Source organism: Manis javanica, chromosome 8, assembly GCF_040802235.1.
Source record: "Manis javanica isolate MJ-LG chromosome 8, MJ_LKY, whole genome shotgun sequence".
NCBI classification, from domain to species: Eukaryota; Metazoa; Chordata; class Mammalia; order Pholidota; family Manidae; genus Manis; species Manis javanica.
Genome location: NC_133163.1, coordinates 67,426,360 through 67,448,330, shown reverse-complemented (window position 1 = coordinate 67,448,330; position 21,971 = coordinate 67,426,360). Strand labels below are relative to the sequence as shown.

The 21,971-nt window shown below is 38.1% G+C and overlaps 1 protein-coding gene across 4 annotated transcripts in view; it reads left to right on the top strand.

Moving 5' to 3' along the window:
• The first annotated feature begins 16,167 nt into the window (after positions 1 to 16,167).
• The window catches only part of G2E3 (G2/M-phase specific E3 ubiquitin protein ligase), a 72,254-nt gene continuing 66,450 nt past the window's right edge, over positions 16,168 to 21,971 (top strand). For 3 of the 4 annotated variants that reach the window (XM_036999493.2, XM_017663533.3, XM_036999494.2), the window contains exon 1: positions 17,392 to 17,535. In XM_036999493.2, the coding sequence (XP_036855388.1) occupies positions 17,516 to 17,535 (20 nt within the window). In that variant the 5' untranslated portion in view covers positions 17,392 to 17,515. Of the gene's footprint in view, positions 17,294 to 17,391; positions 17,536 to 21,971 lie in introns of those variants that run through there. The other variant, XM_036999491.2, reaches the window with a different exon arrangement.

Sequence of the window (21,971 nt, the reverse complement as noted above, 5' to 3'; positions counted from 1 at the left end):
GCCAGACTTACTAAGAGAAAAAGAGAATCTACTCACATAAACAGAATCAGAAATGAGAAAGGAAAAATCACGACAGACCCCACAGAAATACAAAGAATTATTGGAGAATACTATGAAAAATTATACACTAACAAACTGGATAACCTAGAAGAAATGGACATTTTTCTAGAAAAATACAACCTTCCAGGGCTGCTCCTGGAAGAATCAGAAAATCTGAACAGACCAATTACCAGCAATGAAATTGAACCGGTAATCCAAAACCTAAGAACCAAGCCCCTGGACCAGATGGCTTCACCGCTGAATTTTATCAAATATTTAGTGAAGACCTAATACCCATCCTCCAAAACATAGAAGAGGAGGGAATTCTTCCAAACTTATTCTATGAACCCAGCATCACTCTTATACCAAAACCAGGCAAAGACCCCACCAAGAAAAGAAAATTACAGACCAAGATCCCTGATAAACATAGATGCAAAAATACTCAACAAAATATTAGCAAACCGAATTCAAAAATACATCAAAAGGATCATACACCATGATCAAGTGGGATTCATCTCAGGGATGTAAGGATGGTACAACATTTGAAAATCCATCAACATCATCCGCCACATCAACAAAAAGAAGGACAAAAACCACACGATCATCTCCATAGATGCTAAAAAAGCATTTGACAAACTTCAACATCCATTCATGATAAAAACTTTCAACAAAATGGATATAGAGGGCAAATACGTCAATATAATAAATGTCATATACATCAAACCCACAGCCAACAATTTACTTAACAGTGAGAAGCTGAAAGCTTTTCCTCTAAGATCGGGAGGGAACAAGACAGGGATGCCCACTCTCCCCACTGCTACTCAAATTAGTGCTGGAGGTCCTAGCCACGGCAATCAGACAAAACAAAGAAATACAAGGCATCCAGATTGGTAAAGAGTAAGTCAAACTGTCACTATTTGCAGATGACATGATACTGTACATAAAAATCCTAAAGAATCCATTCCAAAACTACTACAACTAATATATGAATTCAGCAAAGTTGCAGGATTCAAAATTAATACACAGAAATCTGTTGCTTTCCTATACTCTAATGATGAATTAACAGAAAGAGAGATCAGGGGAACAATTCCATTCACAATTGCATCAAAAAGAATAAAATACCTAGGAATAAACCAAACCAAGGAAGTGAAATACCTATACCCTGAAAACTACAAGACACTCTTAAGAGAAATTTAAGAGGACACTAATAAATGGAAACTCATTCCATTCTCTCGGCTAGGAAGAATTAATATTGTTGTAACGGCCATCTTACCTAAAACAATCTATGGATTCAATGCAGTGCCTATCAAAATACCAACAGCATTCCTCAACGAACTGGAACAAATAGTTTTAAAATTCATATGGAACCACAAAAGGCCCTGAATAGCCAAAGCAATCCTGAGAAGGAAGAATAAAGCAGGGGCCATCTCGTTTCCCAACTTCAAGCTCCACTACAAACCCACAGTAACCAAGACAATTTGGTACTGGCACAAGAACAGACCCACGGACCACTGGAACAGAATAGAGACTCCAGATATTAACCCAAACATTAATATATGATAAAGGAGCCATGGATATACAATGGGTAATGATAGCCCCTTCAACAGTTGGTGTTGGCAAAACTGGACAGCTACATGTAAGAGAATGAAACTGGATCACTGTCTAACCCCATACACAAAATTAAATTCGAAATGAATCAAAGACCTGAATGTGTAAGCCATGAAACCATGAAGCTCTTAGAAAAAACATAGGCAAAAATCTCTTGGACATAAACATGAATGGCTTCTTCATGAACATATCTCCCCGGGCAAGGGAAACAAAAGCAAAAATAAACAAGTGGGACTACCTCAAGCTGAAAAGCTTCTGTACAGCAAAGGACACCACCAAGAGAACAAAAAGACATCGTACAGTATGGGAGAATATGTTCATAAATGATATCCGATAAAGGCTTGACATCCAAAATATATAAAGAGCTCACATACCTCAACAAGCAAAAAGCAAATAATCCAATTAAAAAATGGGCAGAGGAGCTGGACAGTTCTCCAAAGAAGAAATTCAGATGGCCTACGGACATATGAAAAGATGCTCCACATCGCTAGTCATCAGAGAAATGCAAATTAAAACCACAATGAGATATGACCTCACACCAGTAAGGATCGCCACCATTCAAAAGACAAACAACAACAAATGTTGGCAAGGTTGTGGAGAAAGGGGAACCCTCCTACACTGTTGGTGGGAATGTAAATTAGTTCAGCCATTGTGGAAAGCAGTATGGAGGTTCCTCAAAAAGCTCAAAATAGAAATACCATTTGACCTGGGAATTCCACTCTTAGGAATTTACCCTAAGAATGCAGCAGCCCAGTTTGAAAAAGACAGATGCACCCCTATGTTTATTGCAGCACTATTTACAATAGCCAAGAAATGGAAGCAACCTAAATGTCCATCAGTAGATGAATGGACAGAGAAGATGTGGTACATATACACAATGGAATATTATTCAGCTATAAGAAGAAAACAAATCCTACCATTTGCAACAACATGAATGGAGCATGAGGGTATTATACTCAGTTAAATAAGCCAGGAGGAGAAAGACAAATTCCAAATGATTTCACTCATATGTGGAGTATAACAACAAAGAAAAAAATGAAGGAACAAAACAGCAGCAGAATCACAGAACTCAAGAATGGACTAATAGTTACCAAAGGGAAAGGGACTGGGGAGGATGAGTGGGAAGGGAGGAATAAGGGGGAGTAGGAAAAGAAAGGGAGCATTACAATTAGCATGTATAATGTGGGGGGGGCTGTGCAACACAGAGAAGACAAGTAGTGCCTCTGTGGCATCTAATATGCTGATGGACAGTGACTGCAATGGGGTATGGGGGGCCTTAATAACATGGTTGAGTGGAGTAACCACAATGTTTTTCATGTGAAACCTTCATAAGAGTGTATATCAATGATACCTTAGTAAAAGTAAAATACAGTAAAATATTGTAATGGAAAAAGGACAGACTTTGTGTGTGTATGAACTGAGTTAAAGTACAGTACCAGTTCTGCCTACTGTGGCCTTGGAATATTACTTAATCACCTTAAGTCCTAGTTGTGTCACCTATTTTATTAGTCAAACTTAATTAAATCAACTTTTGGATCATTTTAGGAAGTATTTGGAATGTGGAAAGTATTGAATAAATGTAACTTCCCTTTATCTTTTCCATTCATATGCCTTTCATTAGTTAATCTCATTTAAGGGAAATCTGATTGCCCATTATGATCACTGTCCACATACTGAAGTTTAATATGTACTAATATACAGACACCAAAGAAGACATGAGCTACTTTGGAGATATGAGGCTTGCAAATCCAAATTGAAAAAGAGAGGAGGAAGAGTTAGGTAGCAAACATCACATCTGATTACTCCCAAATTCCCACCATCCATTTGAGCTACAGATATAAGTAGCTAAAGCTACTCCTTAGCTCTTCATATGAACACGGATAAACTTTTCAGATTAACCTCCAAGGAGGAAAATAGAGGGTGACTCACTGAGGAATTTATCATAGGCTCCAAAGGGAAAGAGGAAAGGAGCAAGAGGCCAAGATCCTCTTGGGTGGGGGGCTCTGAGTGACTTTAAGTGGACTGAACTTGGAATGCCACACACCACTAAGAGGAAGAGGGGGATGTATGTTTTGCCCATTTTGCATAATCATAATTACCATTATCAATGTCCTTTCATTTAAAGTTCACAACAAACCTGTGAGGTTATTATGATTTACATTTATAAACCAATAATGATGCTCAGAGGGTTGGGTTCTTTATACTTAGCTTGAAAGTAATAGTGCTATATTTAAATCCCAGACTGTGTGCATCTGAAGTCCAGGCTCTTAACACTATACTATTTTTTTCTCCTTGAAGAATGTTCCCTAAAGAACAACTATAAAGGTCTAAACTAAGGTTTAAGCAAGTGCCTGCTTCCTAAATGGTAATTCTGTACCCTGGACCTTTGTGAAAATTTGTTTTCTTCTACACCCATCAAGACACACAGGTGAAAATGGGGCTCATTATAATTGAATCACTTTATCAACTCACTTGAGAAGTCATTTTCCTCAAGTATTCCGGGAGGGATTAAAAAATCAAAGTATACAAAATAAACTGAAAACAGTTTTGATTGCCAGCAATTGTATCCAAGAATTTTTAAGATTCAGTTCAAACATGTTGTTCATTACTTGATCTATTCGGGTGGCATTACCAAAGTGTGTGCCTACATTTGGAGTTATTCTTAACTGGAAAGAGGCTCTGGTTTCTATGTAAACACTTCAAGCCAAAAGACAACAATTAAGAAAAGCAATCCAGGCAACCATTTGTTTGAAACACCAACCAGGAGAGCAGGAATGTTAACATAAACATATCAGACCTTTGACCTGTATTAGAACACCTGTCTCATATTGGCTACAAGCAAATTTTGAGCACTTCTTGATAGATTCATGTAGTTACACAGCAGGAACTCATTCCAAATCACTGCTATTAATAAAGCTACTTATTATCCAAACAACCGTGAAACAAGAGACCTGAAATTGCTGTTTTGGGTGGTGCTTCCTGCTGCCAGGAGGTGGTGTGTTTGTCTTAAAAGACACCAAACCACAGCAGATTAAAAAGTTAGATCAAAACATTCATGCAATTGAGACAATGAGAAAAAGAATTCTGTTTGGTAGCAAACAACAACCTACTTTTCCTAAAATGTGTTTAGATTCAAGTTCAAAAATTGATATAAAAAGACTGGTGATGCAAAGCAATAGCAGGAACATTACAGTGTACACAGTGAAAACTATTGAGAAATTTATTGGCACTGGGAATAGCATAGCAAATGCTTGACAAATACTTATTGATGTGGGGCATATTCTAATAATTGTCATATACTTATTTTGTATAGTATTTTCATTATGACTTGTATGCAAGAGATGATCGGTTAAATGAGCTAACTGGTTTTGCAACCATGGGAACTCTGTAGGATTAATGCCATAATTCAAGATATTAGGTATATTCCAAAGCATTCAAATATTGCTGAGAATCCCAGAAGAAAGCCTACAGAACAGAAAAGGAGAGTGAGCACAGAAAGGGTAAGAAGAAGAAAAAAAAAGTCCTTTATAGGAGGAAATGAAAGAAAACAAATCTGAGGTAAATAAGGAAGCAATAACAAGATTATGAGTACAGTAGGAATAGTTAAGATATAAAATTAGTTTGAGAAAAGCTAATTACTTCTATTTCATGCTTTCAAACGTCCATTAGAAGTTACTGAAATAGAATTTTGGGATAAAGTCCCATGGTAGCCTGTATTCTTAGGAGGGATTAATTGTGACATATTTCAAACTGTGCTGGCCAGTATGGTAGCCACAATCACATGTGGCTAATGAACACTTGAAATGTGGCTAATACAAATTGAGATGTGCTGTAAGTATAAAATATATACCAATTCCACAGATTAGTACCAAAAGAAAAAGAGAGAATGTAAACTCTCATTATTTTATTCTACTGCTTACATGTTAAAATTATGTTTTAGATATATTGGTTTAATTAAAACATTATTTTAATTAATTTCACCTGTTTCTTTTGATTTTTTTTTAATGTGGTCACTATGAAATTGACAACTATCTATGTGGCTAATATTTGTATTGAGCAGTGCTGGTTGAGGAACTGCTAAGAGATTACCTGGGGCATGTTTTGTTCCTGAGAGAAGAAGCAGATACCTTGTCCACTTGTTGCTTTGTTCCCTGTCTTTTAGTTGTCTTGGCACCATTGCACAGCTAGTAGGTGGAAAGTAGAACAAACAGAAAGTGACATACAAGGAATAGCAGTGAGAAGTAAGGGAGCCATTGCCGCTCCCCTAGCGTAATCTCCCAAAGAAGCACCTTTTTTTATAGGGCAGTATGTTGACATTAGAGTTAAGTCTATAATGATATTAATACAAGATGTTGAAAAAGAAGTATGAGAGAAAGACTGGGAAACAAAAGAGTGATGCTGTGTTCACATGTTTGCTAACTTGCCCATCTACCAACAGCCCCCAGCCCCTACCCACCAACACAGATCCATACTCTGTTTCTAGACTAAGTGTCTATCCTATTATAAGAATCTCAGCAGGCTTCTGATTAGACTTTTGAATGGTCCCTTCCAGAGGTACACTTACTGTATGACTCTGCTAGGGTTCTGAGTAGCAGCAACTTAATGGAATAAAAAGTTTTGTGCCAAGATCTCAGGGATGGTGTGGGGAGCTGGGTTTCTATGGCCAGGATCCTCACTGAACTTAAACCACCTGATGATGTAACTGGCCTGTTGCTAGGCTACTGCTTCCACACCTTTAAGCAATAAGCTATTATTTCTTTATATAGAGTGCTTGACCCAGTGCTCTGGGTGGAGGCTGAGACTCTAGTGCTCAACCTACCGCTGGGAGAACAAGCTGGGTAATAAACCCTTTCACCCCAAAGAACATCTTGCTGTCAATTTCTTTGGTCACATTGAATCCAGAGCGAACTTACCCGGGGCTGAAACCCATTGGCAAGACAGATGGTCACTAGTCAGGGAAGCAGGTAGGTGAGATGACCTTGGGTACCAGGCTGAATATTGACGGAGATTCATAAGGAGTGTTTAAAGAGCAGAAAACTAGAAATTCATCCTTAATATGGGCATACATGCAGGAGCCTGTTTGGGTATAAGAAGGGACGTCTAGGAGCTGCCAAAAGTATTTCCTTCAAATATGGGTAGAAGAGTATGAAGGAAGTCTGACTCATATGATAGGTAGAAAAGGTTACCAGAAGTTCAATATGGCTAGCTGGAGGGAGAAATGGGTTGCTGTGAGGGAGAATTTGATCCAACAATGCACATCAATTCTAGGTGAGTGCTGATGTAAGAATGAGTGCCATGCTGCAGGGCCAGGTTCATCTGCATTACTGCATAGCATAATATTGTTGCTATTCTAATTCAATAATGCCATTATTCATATTTACTTGTATAATTTGGGGACTCAGTAGCTCTAACTTTGGGGGCTGCAGTTTAGGGGACAAAGCAATATAGCTTTGTGAGGTCTCCTAATAGTATGAATGTTAGGGAACATATTCAATTACTTTCCTTCTGACAGACAGTCATTTCTACCTGGGAGTACTTCAAAAACACCAGCATGATTATTTTTATAAGAGAATCCCAAAACTGAGAAAATTTAATCAAAAACTTACTTTTCAAAAGAGTTGTAGCAGTGTATCTTCCCAGTAGATGAGAATGTGTATTTTATTGCCAAATGCTCCCAATCTTGGATGTTATGAATTGTTTTAATTTTTGTCAGTCCAAGAAAGTAAAGTTAGTTTTTGGTTGTATAGTAGTGAGGTTGAAGATGTTTTTTGTTTATTGTCTTATTTTCTCTTCAATGAATTATATGTGCATTTCTTTTGCACATTTTTATTACTTTCTGAAAGTCAAATTATAAGGCTTTTTTTACATTAGAGTTGCTAACATTGTATCATATGTATTATATTCTCTCACAGTCTCTCATTTATCTTTTGATGCTTTATGATTAATCATGCCAAATAAACACATTAAAATTTAACATAGTCATATGTATTTCTAGGGGAGGAAAAATTTTTCCTCTATACTCTTATTTCAGTTCTTGGAGTCCTGCAAATTAAATGCACAAAAGACAGATTAACAGGAGACATAAAAGTTTTAATTTTACATGTAAATTTTAAATACAATTTATAATTTTATGTCCACAGAAAAGAAGTGAAAACCCAAAGAAATGGTTAGGCTTGAGAGCTTATATACCATTTTAACAAAGGGTGGTAAAGTGAGGCAAACTAGAAAAAGCAAAAGGGGCTTGGGCTTCTAGAAGCAGTAAATTGTGAGAAGGTAAATATATGGGGGAAAATAATGATAGATGCTATTTAGTGAGGTTTTTTTTTATGTAGACTCATCTTGGCCATCTCCATCTCTGGTGATAAGGGGTGTTCTCCTCCTCCTGGTTACAGGAGAAAGGAGGGGGGCACCTTCACCATGGGAATTATGCCCGTGCTTTTAGTTAGTGTGAAACCATGAGTTCTTTTTTGTTTGTTTGTTATCATTAATCTACAATTACATGAAGAACATTATGTTTACTAGGGTCCCCCATTCACCAAGACCCCCTCATAAACCCCATTACAGTCACTGTCCATCAACATAGTAAGATGTTGTAGAATCACTACTTATCTTCTCTGTGTAGCACTGCCCTCCCCATCCCCTGCCATCATTACACATGTTAACTGTAATGCCCCCTTTCTTCTTCCCCATGCTTATCCCACCTTTCCCACCCATCTTCCCCAGTCCCTTTCCCTTTGCTAACTGTTAGTCCATTCTTGGGTTCTGTGATTCTGCTGCTGTTTTGTTCCTTCAGTTTTTCTTTGTTCTTATACTCCACATATGAGTGAAATCATTTGGTTTTCTCTGCTTGGCTTATTTCACTGAACATAATACCCTCTAGCTCCATCCATGTTGCAAATGGTAGGATTTGTTTTCTTCTTATGGCTGAATAATATTCCATTGTGTATATGTACCACATCTTCTTTATCCATTCATCTACTGATGGACATTTAGGTTGCTTCCATTTCTTGGCTATTGTAAATAGTGCTGCGATAAACATAGGGGTGCATCTGTCTTTTTCAAACTGGGCTGCTGCATTCTTAGGGTAAATTCCTAAAAGTGGAATTCCTGGGTCAAATAGTATGTCTATTTTGAGCATTTTGAGAAACCTCCATACTGCTTTCCACAATGGCTGAACTAATTTACATTCCCACCAGCAGTGTAGGAGGGTTCCTGTTTCTCCACAAACTCCCCAACATTTGTTGTTTGTTTTTTGGATGGTAGCCATCCTTACTGGTGTGAGGTGATACCTCATTGTAGTTTTAATTTGCATTTCTCTGATAACTAGCAATGTGGAGCATCTTTTCATGTGTCTGTTGGCCATTTGAATTTCTTTGGAGAACTGTCTGCTCAGCTCCTCTGCCCATTTTTTAATTGGATTATTTGCTTTTTGTTTGTTGAGGTGCATGAGCTCTTTATATATTTTGGATGTCAACCCTTTATCAGATATGTCATTTACGAATATATTCTCTGATACTGTAGGGTACATTTTTGTTCTATTGATGGTGTCCTTTGCTGTACAGAAGCTTTTCAGCTTGAGGTAGTCCCACTTGTTCATTTTTGCTTTTGTTTCCCTTGCCCAGGGAGATATGTTCATGAACAAGTCACTCATGTTTATGTCCAAGAGATTTTTGCCTATGTTTTTTTCTAAGAGTTTTATGGTTTCATGACTTACATTCAGGTCTTTGATCCATTTCGTATTTACTTTTGTGTATGGGGTTAGACAGTGATCCAGTTTCATTCTCTTACATGCAGCTGTCCAATTTTGCCAGCACCATCTATTGAAGGTACTGTCATTTCCCCATTGTATGTCCATCGCTCCTTTATTGTATATTAATTGACCATATATGTTTGGGTTAATGTGTGTAGTCTCTATTCTGTTCCACTGGTCTGTGACTCTGTTCTTGTGCCAGTACCAAATTGTCTTGATTACTATGGCTTTGTAGCAGAGCTTGAAGTTGGGGAGTGAGATCCCCCCTACTTTATTCTTCCTTATCAGGATTGTTTTGGCTATTCGGGGTCTTTGGTGTTTCCATATGAATTTTTGCACTATTTGTTCCAGTTCACTGAAGAATGTTGTTGGTAATTTGATAGGGATTGCATCACATCTGTATATTGCTTTAGGCAGGATGGCCATTTTGATGGTATTAATTCTTCCTAGCCAGGAGCATGGGATGAGTTTCCATTTGCTAGTGTCCTCTTTAATTTTTCTTAAGAGTGTCTTACAGTTTTCAGGGTATAGGTCTTTCACTTCTTTGGTTAGGTTTATTCCTAGGTATTTTATTCTTTTTGATGCAATTGTGAATGGAACTGTTTTCCTGATTTCTCTTTCTATTGGTTCATTTTTCGTGTATAGGAAAGCCACAGATTTCTGTGTGTTAATTTTGTATCCTGCAACTTTGCTGTATTCTGATATCAGTTCTAGTAGTTTTGGAGTGGAGTCTTTAGGGTTTTTTATGTACAATATCATGTCATCTGCAAATAGTGACAGTTTAACTTCTTCTTTACGAATCTGGATGCCTTGTAAATCTTTGTTTTGTCTGATTGCTGTGTCTAGGACCTCCAGCACTATGTTGAATAACAGTGGGGAGAGTGGGCATCCCTGTCTTGTTACTGATCTTAGAGGAAAAGCTTTCAGCTTCCCCCTGTTCAGTATGATGTTAGCTGTGGGTTTATCATATATGGCCCTTATTATGTTGAGGTAATTGCCCTCTATACCCATTTTGCTGAGAGTTTTTATCATGAATGGATGTTGAATTTTGTCAAATGCTTTTTCAGCATCTATGGAGATGATCATGTGGTTTTTGTCCTTGTTTTTGTTTATGTGGTGGATGATGTTGATGGATTTTCAAATGTTGTACCATCCTTACATCCCTGAGATGAATCCCACTTGGTCATGGTGTATGATCCTTTTGATATATTTTTGAATTCGGTGTGCTAATATTTTGTTGAGTATTTTTGCATCTATGTTCATAAGGGATATTGGTCTATAATTTTCTTTTTTGGTGGGGTCTTTGCCTGGTTTTGGTATTAGGGTGATGTTGGCTTCATAGAATAAGTTTGGGAGTATTTCCCTCCTCTTCTATTTTTTGGAAAACTTTAAGGAGAATGGGTATTATGTCTTCTCTGTATGTCTGATAAAATTCCGAGGTAAATCCATCTGGCCTGGGGGTTTTGTTCTTGGGTAGTTTTTTGATTACCGCTTCAATTTCATTGCTCGTAATTGGTTTGTTTAAATTTTGTGTTTCTTCCTTGGTCAGTCTTGGAAGGTTGTATTTTTCTAGGAAGTTGTCCATTTCTTCTAGGTTTTCCAGCTTGTTAGATATATAGGTTTTTATAGTATTCTCTAATAATTCTTTGTATTTCTGTGGAGTCTGTTGTGATTTTTCCTTTCTCGTTTCTCATTTGGTTGATGTGTGTTGATTCTCTTTCTCTCTTAATAATTTTGGCTAGAGGCTTATCTATTTTGTTTATTTTCTTAAAGAACCAGCTTTTGGTTTCATTTATTTTTTCTATTGTTTTATTCTTCTCAATTTTGTTTATTTCTTCTCTGATCTTTATTATGTCTCTCCTTCTGCTGACCTTTGGCCTCATTTGTTCTTTTTCCAATTTCGATAATTGTGACATTAGACTATTCATTTCGGATTGCTCTTCATTCTTTAAGTGTTCCTGGATTGCTACATACTTTCCTCTTAAGACTGCTTTCACTGGGTCCCAGAGAAGTTGGGGTTTTGTGTTGTTGTTGTCATTTGTTTCCATATATTGCTTGATCTCTATTTTAATTTGTTCGTTGATCCATTGATTATTTAGAAGCATGTTGTTAAGCCTCCATGTGTTTGTGAGCCTTTTTGTTTTCTTTGTACAATTTATTTCTAGTTTTATACCTTTGTGGTCTGAGAAGTTGGTTGGTAGAAGGTCAATCTTTTTGAATTTATTGAGGCTCTTTTTGCGGTCTAGTATGTGGTCTATTCTGGAGAATGTTCCATGTGCACTTGAGAAGAATGTATATCCTGTTGCTTTTGGATGTATAGTTCTATAGATGTCTATTAAGTCCATCTGTTCTAGCATGTTGTTCATTGCCTCTGTGTCCTTACTTATTTTCTGTCTGGTGGATCTGTCCTTTGGAGTGAGTGGCATGTTGAAGTCACCTAAAATGAATGCATTGCATTCTATTTCCTCCTTTAGTTCTGTTAGTATTTGTTTCACATATGCTGGTGCTCCTGTGTTGGGTGCATATATATTTATAATGCTTAAATCCTCTTGTTGGACTGAGCCCTTTATCATTATGTAATGTCCTTCTTTATCTCTTGTTACCTTCTTTGTTTTGAAGTCTATTTTGTCTGATACTAGTACTGCAACACCTGCTTTTTTCTCCCTGTTGTTTGCATGAAATATCTTTTTTCATCCCTTGACTTTTAGTCTGTGAATGTCTTTGGGTTTGAGGTGAGTCTCTTGTAAGCAGCATATAGATGGGTCTTGCTTTTTTATCCATTCTATTACTCTGTGTCTTTTGATTGGTGCATTCAGTCCATTTACATTTAGGGTGATTATTGAAAGATATGTACTTATTGCCATTGCAGGCTTTAGATTCATGGTTACCAAAGGTTCAAGGTTAGCTTCTTTAGTATCTTACTGTCTAACTTCACTCACTTATTGAACTGTTACAAACACTATCTGGCGATTCTTTATTTCTCTACCTTCTTATTTCTCCTCCTCCATTCTTTATATGTTGGTTGTTTTATTCTGTCTTCTTTTGTGTTTCCTTTAACTGTTTTTATGGGTAGTTTATTTTATTTTTTGTCTTTAGTTAGTATTTGGTTGGTCAGGTTTCTTTGCTGTGATTTTATATTCTCTGGTGACATCTATTTAGTCTTAGGAGTGCTCCCATCTAGAGCAGTCCCTCTTAAATACCCTGTAGAGGTGGTTTGTGGGAGACAAATTCCCTCAACTTTTGCTTGTCTGGGAATTGTTTAATCCCTCCTTCATATTTAAATGATAATCGTGCTGGATACAGTGTTCTTGGTTCAAGGCCCTTCCTTTTCATTGCATTAAATATGTCATGTCATTCTCTTCTGGCCTGTAAGATTTCTGTTGAGAAGTCTGATGATAGCCTGATAGGTTTTCCTTTGTAGGTGACCTTTTTCCTCTCTCTAGCTGTCTTTAAAACTCTGTCCTTGTCCTTGTTCTTTGCCATTTTAATTATTATGTGTCTTGGTGTTGTCCTCTTTGGATCCCTTCTCTTGGGAGGTCTGGGTACTTCCATGGTCTGATAGATTATTTCCTCCCCCAGTTTGGGGAAGTTCTCAGCAATTATTTCTTCAAATACATTTTTTACCTCCTTTTCTCTCTCTCCTTCTTCTGGTACCCTTATAATGCAGATATTGTTCCGTTTGGATTGGTCACACAGTTTTCTTAATATTGATTCATTCCTGGAGATCCTTTTATCTCTTTCTGTGTCAGCTTCTATGCGTTCCTATTCTCTGGTTTATATTCCATCAATGGCCTCTTGCATCTTATCCATTCTGCTTATAAATCCTTCCAGAGATTGTTTCATTTCTGTAATCTCCCTCTGGATGTCATCCCTTAGCTCTTGCATATTTATCTACAGCTCTGTCAGCATGGTTATGATCTTTAGTTTGAATTCTTTCTCAGGAAGATTGGTTAGGTCTATCTCCTTCTCAGGGGTTGACTCTCTGATTTTGGTCTGTATGAAATTCTTCTGCATTTTCATGGTGATAGAGGTAGGTGTGCGGAGCTGGTGCGTGTTTTGGCTTGGAGAACGTCCCTTCTTGCTTGTTTGTGGCCTTCCTCTCCTGGGAGAACAGCGACCTCTTGCTGCTTGTGCTGGGCAGCTGTGTGCAGACAGGGCCTGTAATTCTTGCCTGGCCACTGTGGAGTCAAGCTCCGCAGTTGCTGTGGGCATGGCTGGCCTCGGTCTGCTGCTCCAATATGGCAGAGCCACGTTTGAGGGGAAACAGGCGGAAGGCTGTTTATCACCATGAGAGGTCTCTGAGCTGCGCTGCTGCCTAGGGGGTTAGGGTGCCTGTATTTCCCTGGAATTCCCAGCTGCTGGGCTAAGTGTCCTGGGACACTTCCATCCAGTGGTGAGGTCCCTATCCCTTTAAGACTTTCAAAAAGCACTTGTTTTTCTTTGTCCCAGGGGCGGCGGCTGCGGGGACCTGCTCACAGGCCTTACTGTCCTGTTTCCCTAGTATCCAGCACACCACGCACTGTGTGTCTGTGCTCTGGTGTGGGTGACTAGGGCTGGGTGATTAGCTGTCCTGGGCTCCCTCTCCCTCCCTGCTCTGACTCCTCTCCTCCCTCCGGGAGCTGGGGTGATGGGTGCTCAGGTCCCTCTGGGCAATGGCTTGTATCTTACCCCCTCCGCAAGGCACTGGGTTCTCGCAGGTATAGATGTATTCTGGCTGTTGTCCTGTATCTTCTGGTCTGTCTTTTAGAAATAGTTGTATTTGTTGTATTTTCAAAAATATATATGGTTTTGGGAGGAGATTTCTGCTGGTCTACTCACGCTGCCATCTTGGCTCCACCCCCCATGAGTTCTTTTTATGTCAGCTTTTTCTCAGTTGCCTTCAGCTCAAAATAATATTTATGCCTAAGTGGAATATTTTGGGGTAGCATTTTATCTTTTATTTTATGGCTTCTGAATTTCCTTCCTTAAGAAGTCTCTACTAACCTAAAGTCACAGCTATTTTTCACATTTTTCTCCCAATACGTTTTTGTCAGATTTTTGTTTTTCAATCTATAATTCTTCTAGAATTTGTTTCATTATATGGTGCTAGCTAGTGACTTAACTTTGTATCTTCCATATAGATGGCCAGTTATTGCCATTTCTTGTTATTTTATGAATGAAACATCCTTTTAGTATTAAGCTGAAATGTGTCACCTTTATAATATATTAATATTCCATGTGTAGTTGAATTTTTCTGGATTCCCTATGTATTTTTTTACACTATTATTTTTTTTACTACACTCTTTCAAATCATAGTAGCTTTGTGGTTTTGCTACCTATTAAGATAAATTTTCTCTCCCACCCTCTGTTAATCCTTTTTTTCTAAAGTGTCTTAACAATTCTTACATATTCATCTTCCATTTGCAAATATTGAAATCACTTATGTTCTTCAGTTACATTTTTTAAATTATCAGGTCCTATACTCTTCTTTATTTCTAGGTATTTTATTATCACATGTTGGTTGTGATAAAAATGTTTCAAAGTAGGTTCTAGAAACTCTTTTGCCAAAGCACTTTGTATTGCCTTTTGTGTTTGAGCTGATGACCATTAGTCCCAAGAGCTTATGTTTTATTATCTGCTACATATGCAGTGAATATGGGGAGGAAATCAGGAAAAAGAGGTTACATTGGATATGCTTGAAATTTTCTGTGGATTTAGTTCTCATCTAGTTCAGGTTACTGAAAGGTTATCAGAAACTAAATAAAATTCTTTGTCTTTTTTCTTCATTTTTGTTTTTTGGCTTTTACTAAGGGGAATACTTGTATCAATATGTCTCACTTAATTAAAAAGTTTACTAGCTATCAGAATGCCCAGTCTGATGACCAGATTTGTTAGATTTAAATATATCCTACAGTGAATATTTTCTTTAAAAGTTCTTAAATCTAAAATATTTACTTGGGTTCCTTGGTCTAGTCAGTGGTATTTATTGCAGACCATCTTTGCTTATGAAATGCTGTTTATATTCAAATTCACCTCTACTCACCCTGTGATAAAAAAAAGGAGTAACAATTAAATAGTGCAAATAACCTATATTCCACTGAATAAACACAAGACCTAGGTAATTTATATAATTAAGACTGATAAATCCCATGGGGAGTAAATATGTCAGTGACTTTAAGGGGCTCTCACATATTTCACTGGTATGACTGATGTCAGGTCTGCCAGATGATAACTTCTGTCACCATTTTGGTGGAAGAAATTGACAAATTCATTAACAGTCCTAAAGAAGGATGAAGGAAAACTCAGAGAACAAACATTAAAAACACCAAAACTTGCCTATATAGTTGTATAAAAAAATCATATACATATACTGTATTTAAGATTGTTTGGGGGGGCTTTTCAAAGGCAATTTGAGTAACGTTTACTTTTGTTTGCAGATTAATTAGAGAATTTAATTCCCATGAAGGATGAAACTTAATGGTAGGAAGGTGGCAAGAATTATGAAAGACAGGAAAATATATGAAATGTTTCTGAAGGAGCAGTGTATTTAATGGAGCCATATTAGAAATGTGGGACATTAAGTAATAAAACATGAATGACAAATGTGTGGTCAAACCATTATGACATAATTGGTTCTATGAATTAATGAATGAATGAACAGACTATTCAAACACTGTACATTTATACATTTATTGAACCTGATTCTGTGTCTAGAATATGCTCAATTTCTTGTCATCTTTTAAAAACAATTAAAACTTCAAGAGTAAAACATGCTTATTTTCAAAATTCAACTGGTTATAAAACAAACGGTTAAACGTCTCATCCCCATTTACCAGTCTGACTCCCAGAAAGTTTATATATCCATCCAGAAACTTCGTATGCCATTCGCACACACTTTAACAGGATACTATAGTTTTTCTAAAGCTTATTTGTTTCATTACTTCATTTGAGTACCTGCTGATCTACTTCATTATTTCTAGTGCCTACATAGTGTCACTATATCCATCATAACATTTAATCACTTCTTTATTGGTAGACATGTGGGTGGGTGGGTTGCTATTTTCCACAGTTAAAAACAGTACATAATAGCTTTACAATCCCTTCGGTCAGATTATCTGGAAAATAAATTCCTAGAAATTTAGTGAATCTTTCAAACTGCAGTCTTAATGGAGGCTTAAGATGTTCCTTCACGACATGGTTTCAACTTACCATCAGTTTTGGTAAATCAATGCTGCTAGATGTGATAAAGATCTGTTGGAACAGCAAGCTCTGTTGTTTAGTTTCCGGTGGTCTTTTTTTCTTTTTTTTTTTCTTTTCGGTCCAAGAACATGTCCAGCCCTTCCTTTCATTAAAGCTCCCAGATGTATTATCCCTTCACAAACTTGGGACATTTTAGATCAAGGCTATATTGCGCAGCCCTTGGTAAAGGAAAATGACACTGTTGTTCCAAGAATTTCACAGAACAACCACGTAATAATCTTGTACGATCTCTTAACAGAGAAAAAGATTTGCCACCTTCTAGTACACTCAGATAATCTGGGCCCAGAAACGGGTCCGAGCACTCACTTTCAGTTTGCTACTGAAATAAGGGTTATTGGAGCACTTGGCTCTGTCTTCCTCAAACGGGAGGGAGAGAGGTGAAAAGCCTGGACTGGGCCGGGACTAAAGAGGCGCGGGGAAACCCCGTACTAAGTATGTGTTGGGTTTGTTTCTTCCTTCTTGCTGCAGGTGTTTACGCTGGGGCGAGCGGAGGGGTGAAAACGCCCAGGCTCCTTTAGTGCTTTTACGTTCTCCTTGAAGAGGTGAAACTTCGGCAAATCTATCCGCTTCAGAAAAAGCAGTATCCTCTCAAGAGGCACTGGCAGAAATACCACCGCCGCCCCTTGGCTTTTTCGGAGGCCGAACGCAGACAAAAAGGTACCCGCAGGGGAGCCGACCCAGGTAGCGCCGCAGGGGAGTGGGCCGCCACCCCCACTCCGCGCCGCCGCGGGCTACACCTCCCCGGGGCGGGGCGCGCACTGCATCCGGGCTGCGGGCGGAAGTGAACGAGTTTGAATCGCGTAGGCCGTTGGATGGGGCAGCTCTTGCTCTTCTTGCGGCGGGGCGCAAGAAGGGAAAAGTGACACAAGAGCTCTGGAGATGCTGCCCCGCGCTCCTTGGTGAGTGGACAAGGACCGGGAAGAACCGAAGTATTTCAGGGAGAATGGCCACCGTCAGACGAGGCGCGGGGTCGGAAGCGGGCCGGCGTAGCTGGGAGGCTGGGCCCTCAGAGTGCTCTCGGGGCGACGTGGGGCTCTGGCAGTCGGGGCGCTGGGGGGGCGGCTCGGGCCGGCGCTTCTGGCGCTTGACGCACGCAGGCTAACTCTCAACACTGGGGGTTCGGAGACGTGACCGCCCGCGGGGTGAAGCCTTGTTTAATCTCTGACTTTCTGGTAATCGCAGTTTAGTGTTTCCGCCAATTAGGCTCGAATGCTGAAGCTTCAGGCGTAGTTAAATCTGATTGTTGAAAGCGTTACTACAGGTAACAGAATCTTCCTTTATCAAAGATGGAAGGTTGAGGGCAGGTTTAGCATGCGGAGATGCTCTTACGTGGCTCCGAGTACCTCTTAAGAGGGATACCCGCAGTTGTCTCCGTTACCCTGAACCGAAAGGAAGTGACAGTCTTTGAAATGCCTGGTGGGGATTTAAACTGAAATCTGAGTATCCTTTGTATTTAAAATCCGGATATTTTTCTTTCACGGTTGACATTTTTCATGTACCGCAAAAATCCGAGACTCTTGCCCATTTAAACTGGCTATAGTACTGCGGTGATTTCACAAGGGTTTTAGTTTGCAAACAATAGGGATAAGGTTTAGTTCCACAGATCTGCCTTTTCCCCGCTCTCACGGCCAGCTGGGTTGTTGTGGAGTCATTTGCAAGTGCTCTGCTCATGTTTCCAGCATCGCGCGCGCGCGCGTGTGTGTGTGTGTATTTGATGTGCTTTGTTTTATTCTTATGGAATTGTTTAAATTGTAAACTGTAAATGAGTACTTTAAATTTGTAGAAATTTTTTACGAACTGGTTTTGTGTTGCTTTATAGGAACAGATACTTTATGTTCCTTTTAAGATTTTTAACACCCAGGGTATCGTAGCATATAAATGCGCACATACCTTTTAGAAAGTTGGATTTAATAATATTCAAAATAGACATTCCTTCATCCAGTGCTGGCTACTCCCACGCTCCTGTCTTTGCTAATGAACATTATTAGCCAGGAAAAACTAAAATATTAAGTAATTATGATGGTGGAAATGTAAACATTTCATGTAAGACTGCAGCAAAGACATTAGCTATATTTAGGATTGCAGACAGCTGTTCTACTCATTTCATAAAAGCTACCAACATATGGTAATTTCTTTTAAAATTAGGCTTCACATTTTGATCTTTTTGCTTAACCGAACTCTTCATTGAGTTTTTGCTCTATCTAAGTCAGTGAGTTTCAAATTTTATTGTGTACACCTTACCAAGAAGGGTTGTTAGGTACTGTTAGCACTCTTCAAATCTCAGAGATTCTGATCCAGTAGGTCTGGAGTTGAAGAATCTGTAAATTTATCTGGAAGGTTAGGAAAGTTGACCAGATTTTTAAAAACACTGACTTAATCTTTACTAGAATATATTGGGTAAGGGAATGGAACTGGAGCCAGATTGTCTGCGTTTGAATTCCATCTTCACTGCTTGACAGCTAAAGGCAAGCTGTTTAACCTTTCTGTGCTTTAGTTCCTTCAACTGTATAATGAAGATAGTAACAATACCTACCTTGTAGGATTATGAGAATCAAATGAGTCAATACATTTAAAAATCTTAGTGTGTGTGGTGACACATAGTAAATGATACATGGATCTCCTATTGAGTTACCAAGCATTGTGCAAACTGCATACACTATCTCATTAATCTCCACAAAGACCTGCAGTATGTACTATTTTCAGGTAAGAAAACAGGCTAAGAAGGGATCAGTAATTTGTTCTCACACTAATAAAGTGTTTGAACTGGCGCCATTCCTACATTTAATGAGGAAGTTTGTCTTTAAAATAATGCTTCCTGCCTCTCTCTGCAGTCTAGCTTTCCAAATACTGCTCTATAAAAATCTCTGATGGCTTCCCATTGTCTGTCTTACATAATTCAAATTTCTTAGCATTTTTTTTTAACAGCCTTCTCTTTGTGGTTCCAGCCTGTTTCCAAGCGTCATCTTAATACTCCACCACCCTTTCCCAACCTATGATATTGAGTGTATCCATATTACCACAGTTCTCCAAGTCTGTATTCTGTCATCTTTATGCATATTTAGCCATTGACCTTTTTTATTTCCCCTTAAAATTTAACTAGGGGGTTTCAAATACCTTCCTAGACTTCTTGCTCAGTTCAGTTTAGTTCTGTATATTTATAACACCAGACAGAGCGCTCTTGTCCTCCTTGTCTTTATATCTGCCATTCTTGGTGCATAACAGTGAGTGTCCTTATACTCTGAAACTGTATATTCAGTGAGTGCTTGTTATTTTACAATTTAACACATTGTGTCTTGTTAATCCTGACAAAGTTTTGTCATTCTGAAATTATTGAATACCTGTGTAGTTTAGTAGAGATTTCAGTGATAATCATGGTTTGTAAATTTCACCAGTATGGAAGAGTAGGTACTGAAATATTAGCCACTTCAAATTGAAAAAATGTTAAGAGCAATATTTGCTAACGTTTATGAAATTCTAAATGCTTTACACATATTTTCTCACTTATCCTTAACAGGCATTCCCATATTAAGATGAAGAAAATAAGACACTAAAGAAGGATTTAGTATTTTTACATTTTTTGCACTGAATTTCCTCCTGGTGTAGCATTTTTTTGTTCATTCTGAGAATAGTATACATTAAGTAATTTAAAAATTAACTTTATAACAGAATTGGCCTCATTTGTACCTGAATAGATCTACAGTAATTCAATTCTATGTTAAGAAAATATTGGGAAATTAAAAAGCAGAAAAGTTTGCCTTTCATTTTCAGTTGAAACAGGTAAGATTGTTACCTGACCTCCTGCTCACAGCCTTTTCTTTAAAAACCTGCTGCACAATATAGGGACATCATTCTAAGGACCAGTGAGGAGCATAAGACCCTAGTGTGATCCAAATACCTTCTCCAGCCAAAGTAATAATAACCAAGTATTTAAATCAGAGCTGAACATGCAATGCAGGCTAGACCATTCACATTGTATCTCCTTAAATTTTGGAATTGGGGTACCAAAAGACTTTGGGAGCCAACCTGGAAAGGTCTTTATGAGATGTGATGAAAATAGAATCATGAAAAAAATGAACAGGGGGCATAGGAAGCTTATTTGGTGGTAGGGGTGGGGGGGGAGGAGGACACCTGTTAACTGAGGACTAGTTATAAATTAAGATGGTATAAACCTGTAACTTCGTCTTTCCTTTTTTTGTTAAGACTTTTTTAGAGAAGTTTTAGGTTCATAGCAAAATTGAGGGGATTTTTATTTTCCGTAAAACATAAGAGATTTTCCAGGTGCCCCTACCCCAACATATGTGTAGCCTCTCACATTATCCACGTCCCCCACTAGGGTGGTATGTTTGTTAAAACTGATGAACCTGTATTGACACATGATAATCACTTAAAGTCCATAGTTTAAATTATGTTAATTCTTGTTGGTGTATGTTCTATGGGTTTGGTATCATCCAGAGTATTTTCACTGCTCTTCACAATCACTGATTTTTCTGTCTGCATAGTTTTACCTTTTCCAGACTATCATATAGTTGGAATCATACAATATGTAGCCTTTTGAGGTTGGCTTCTCTCACTTAGCGGTGTGTATTTAAGTTTCCTCCATGTCTTTTCATGGCTTGGTAGCTTATTTCTTTCAGCACTGAGTAATATTCCATTGTCTGGATGTACCACAGTTTATTCACTCACTTACTGAAGGACATCTTAGTTGCATCCAAGTTTTGGCAGTTATGAATAAAGATAACTAAACATCCATGTGAAAGCTTTGGGATGGATGTAAGTTTTCGCGTCCTTTGGATAAATACCTAGGAGCAGTATTACATAACAGATAATCCCCACTTGGTCATGGTATATAATTTGTTTTATACATTGTTGGATTTGAATTGTTCATGAGAGTTACTGGTCTATAATTTTGCTTGTGATGTTTTTGTCATGTTTTGGTGTTAGGGTAATGCTGACCTAATAGAATGAGTTATGAACTACAGACATATCTCACAGGTATTGCAGGTGTGGTTCCATTCCACTGCAATAGAGCAAACCTTGAAATAAAGCAAGTCAGATGAATATTTTGGTTTTCCAGTGCATATAAAAGTTATGTATATACTATACTATAGTCTGTTGAGTGTGCAGTAGCATTATGTCTGTAAAAAGTACATGCCTTGATTAAAAAATACTTTGTTGCTAAAAAATACTAACCATCATCTGAAATTTGAACATGTCATAATCACTAATCACAGATCACCACAAGTGTAATAATAATGAAAAAGTTTGAAATATTGCAGGAATTACCAAAATGTGATAACAGACTTGAAGAAAGCAAATGCTGTTGGAAAATGGCTTT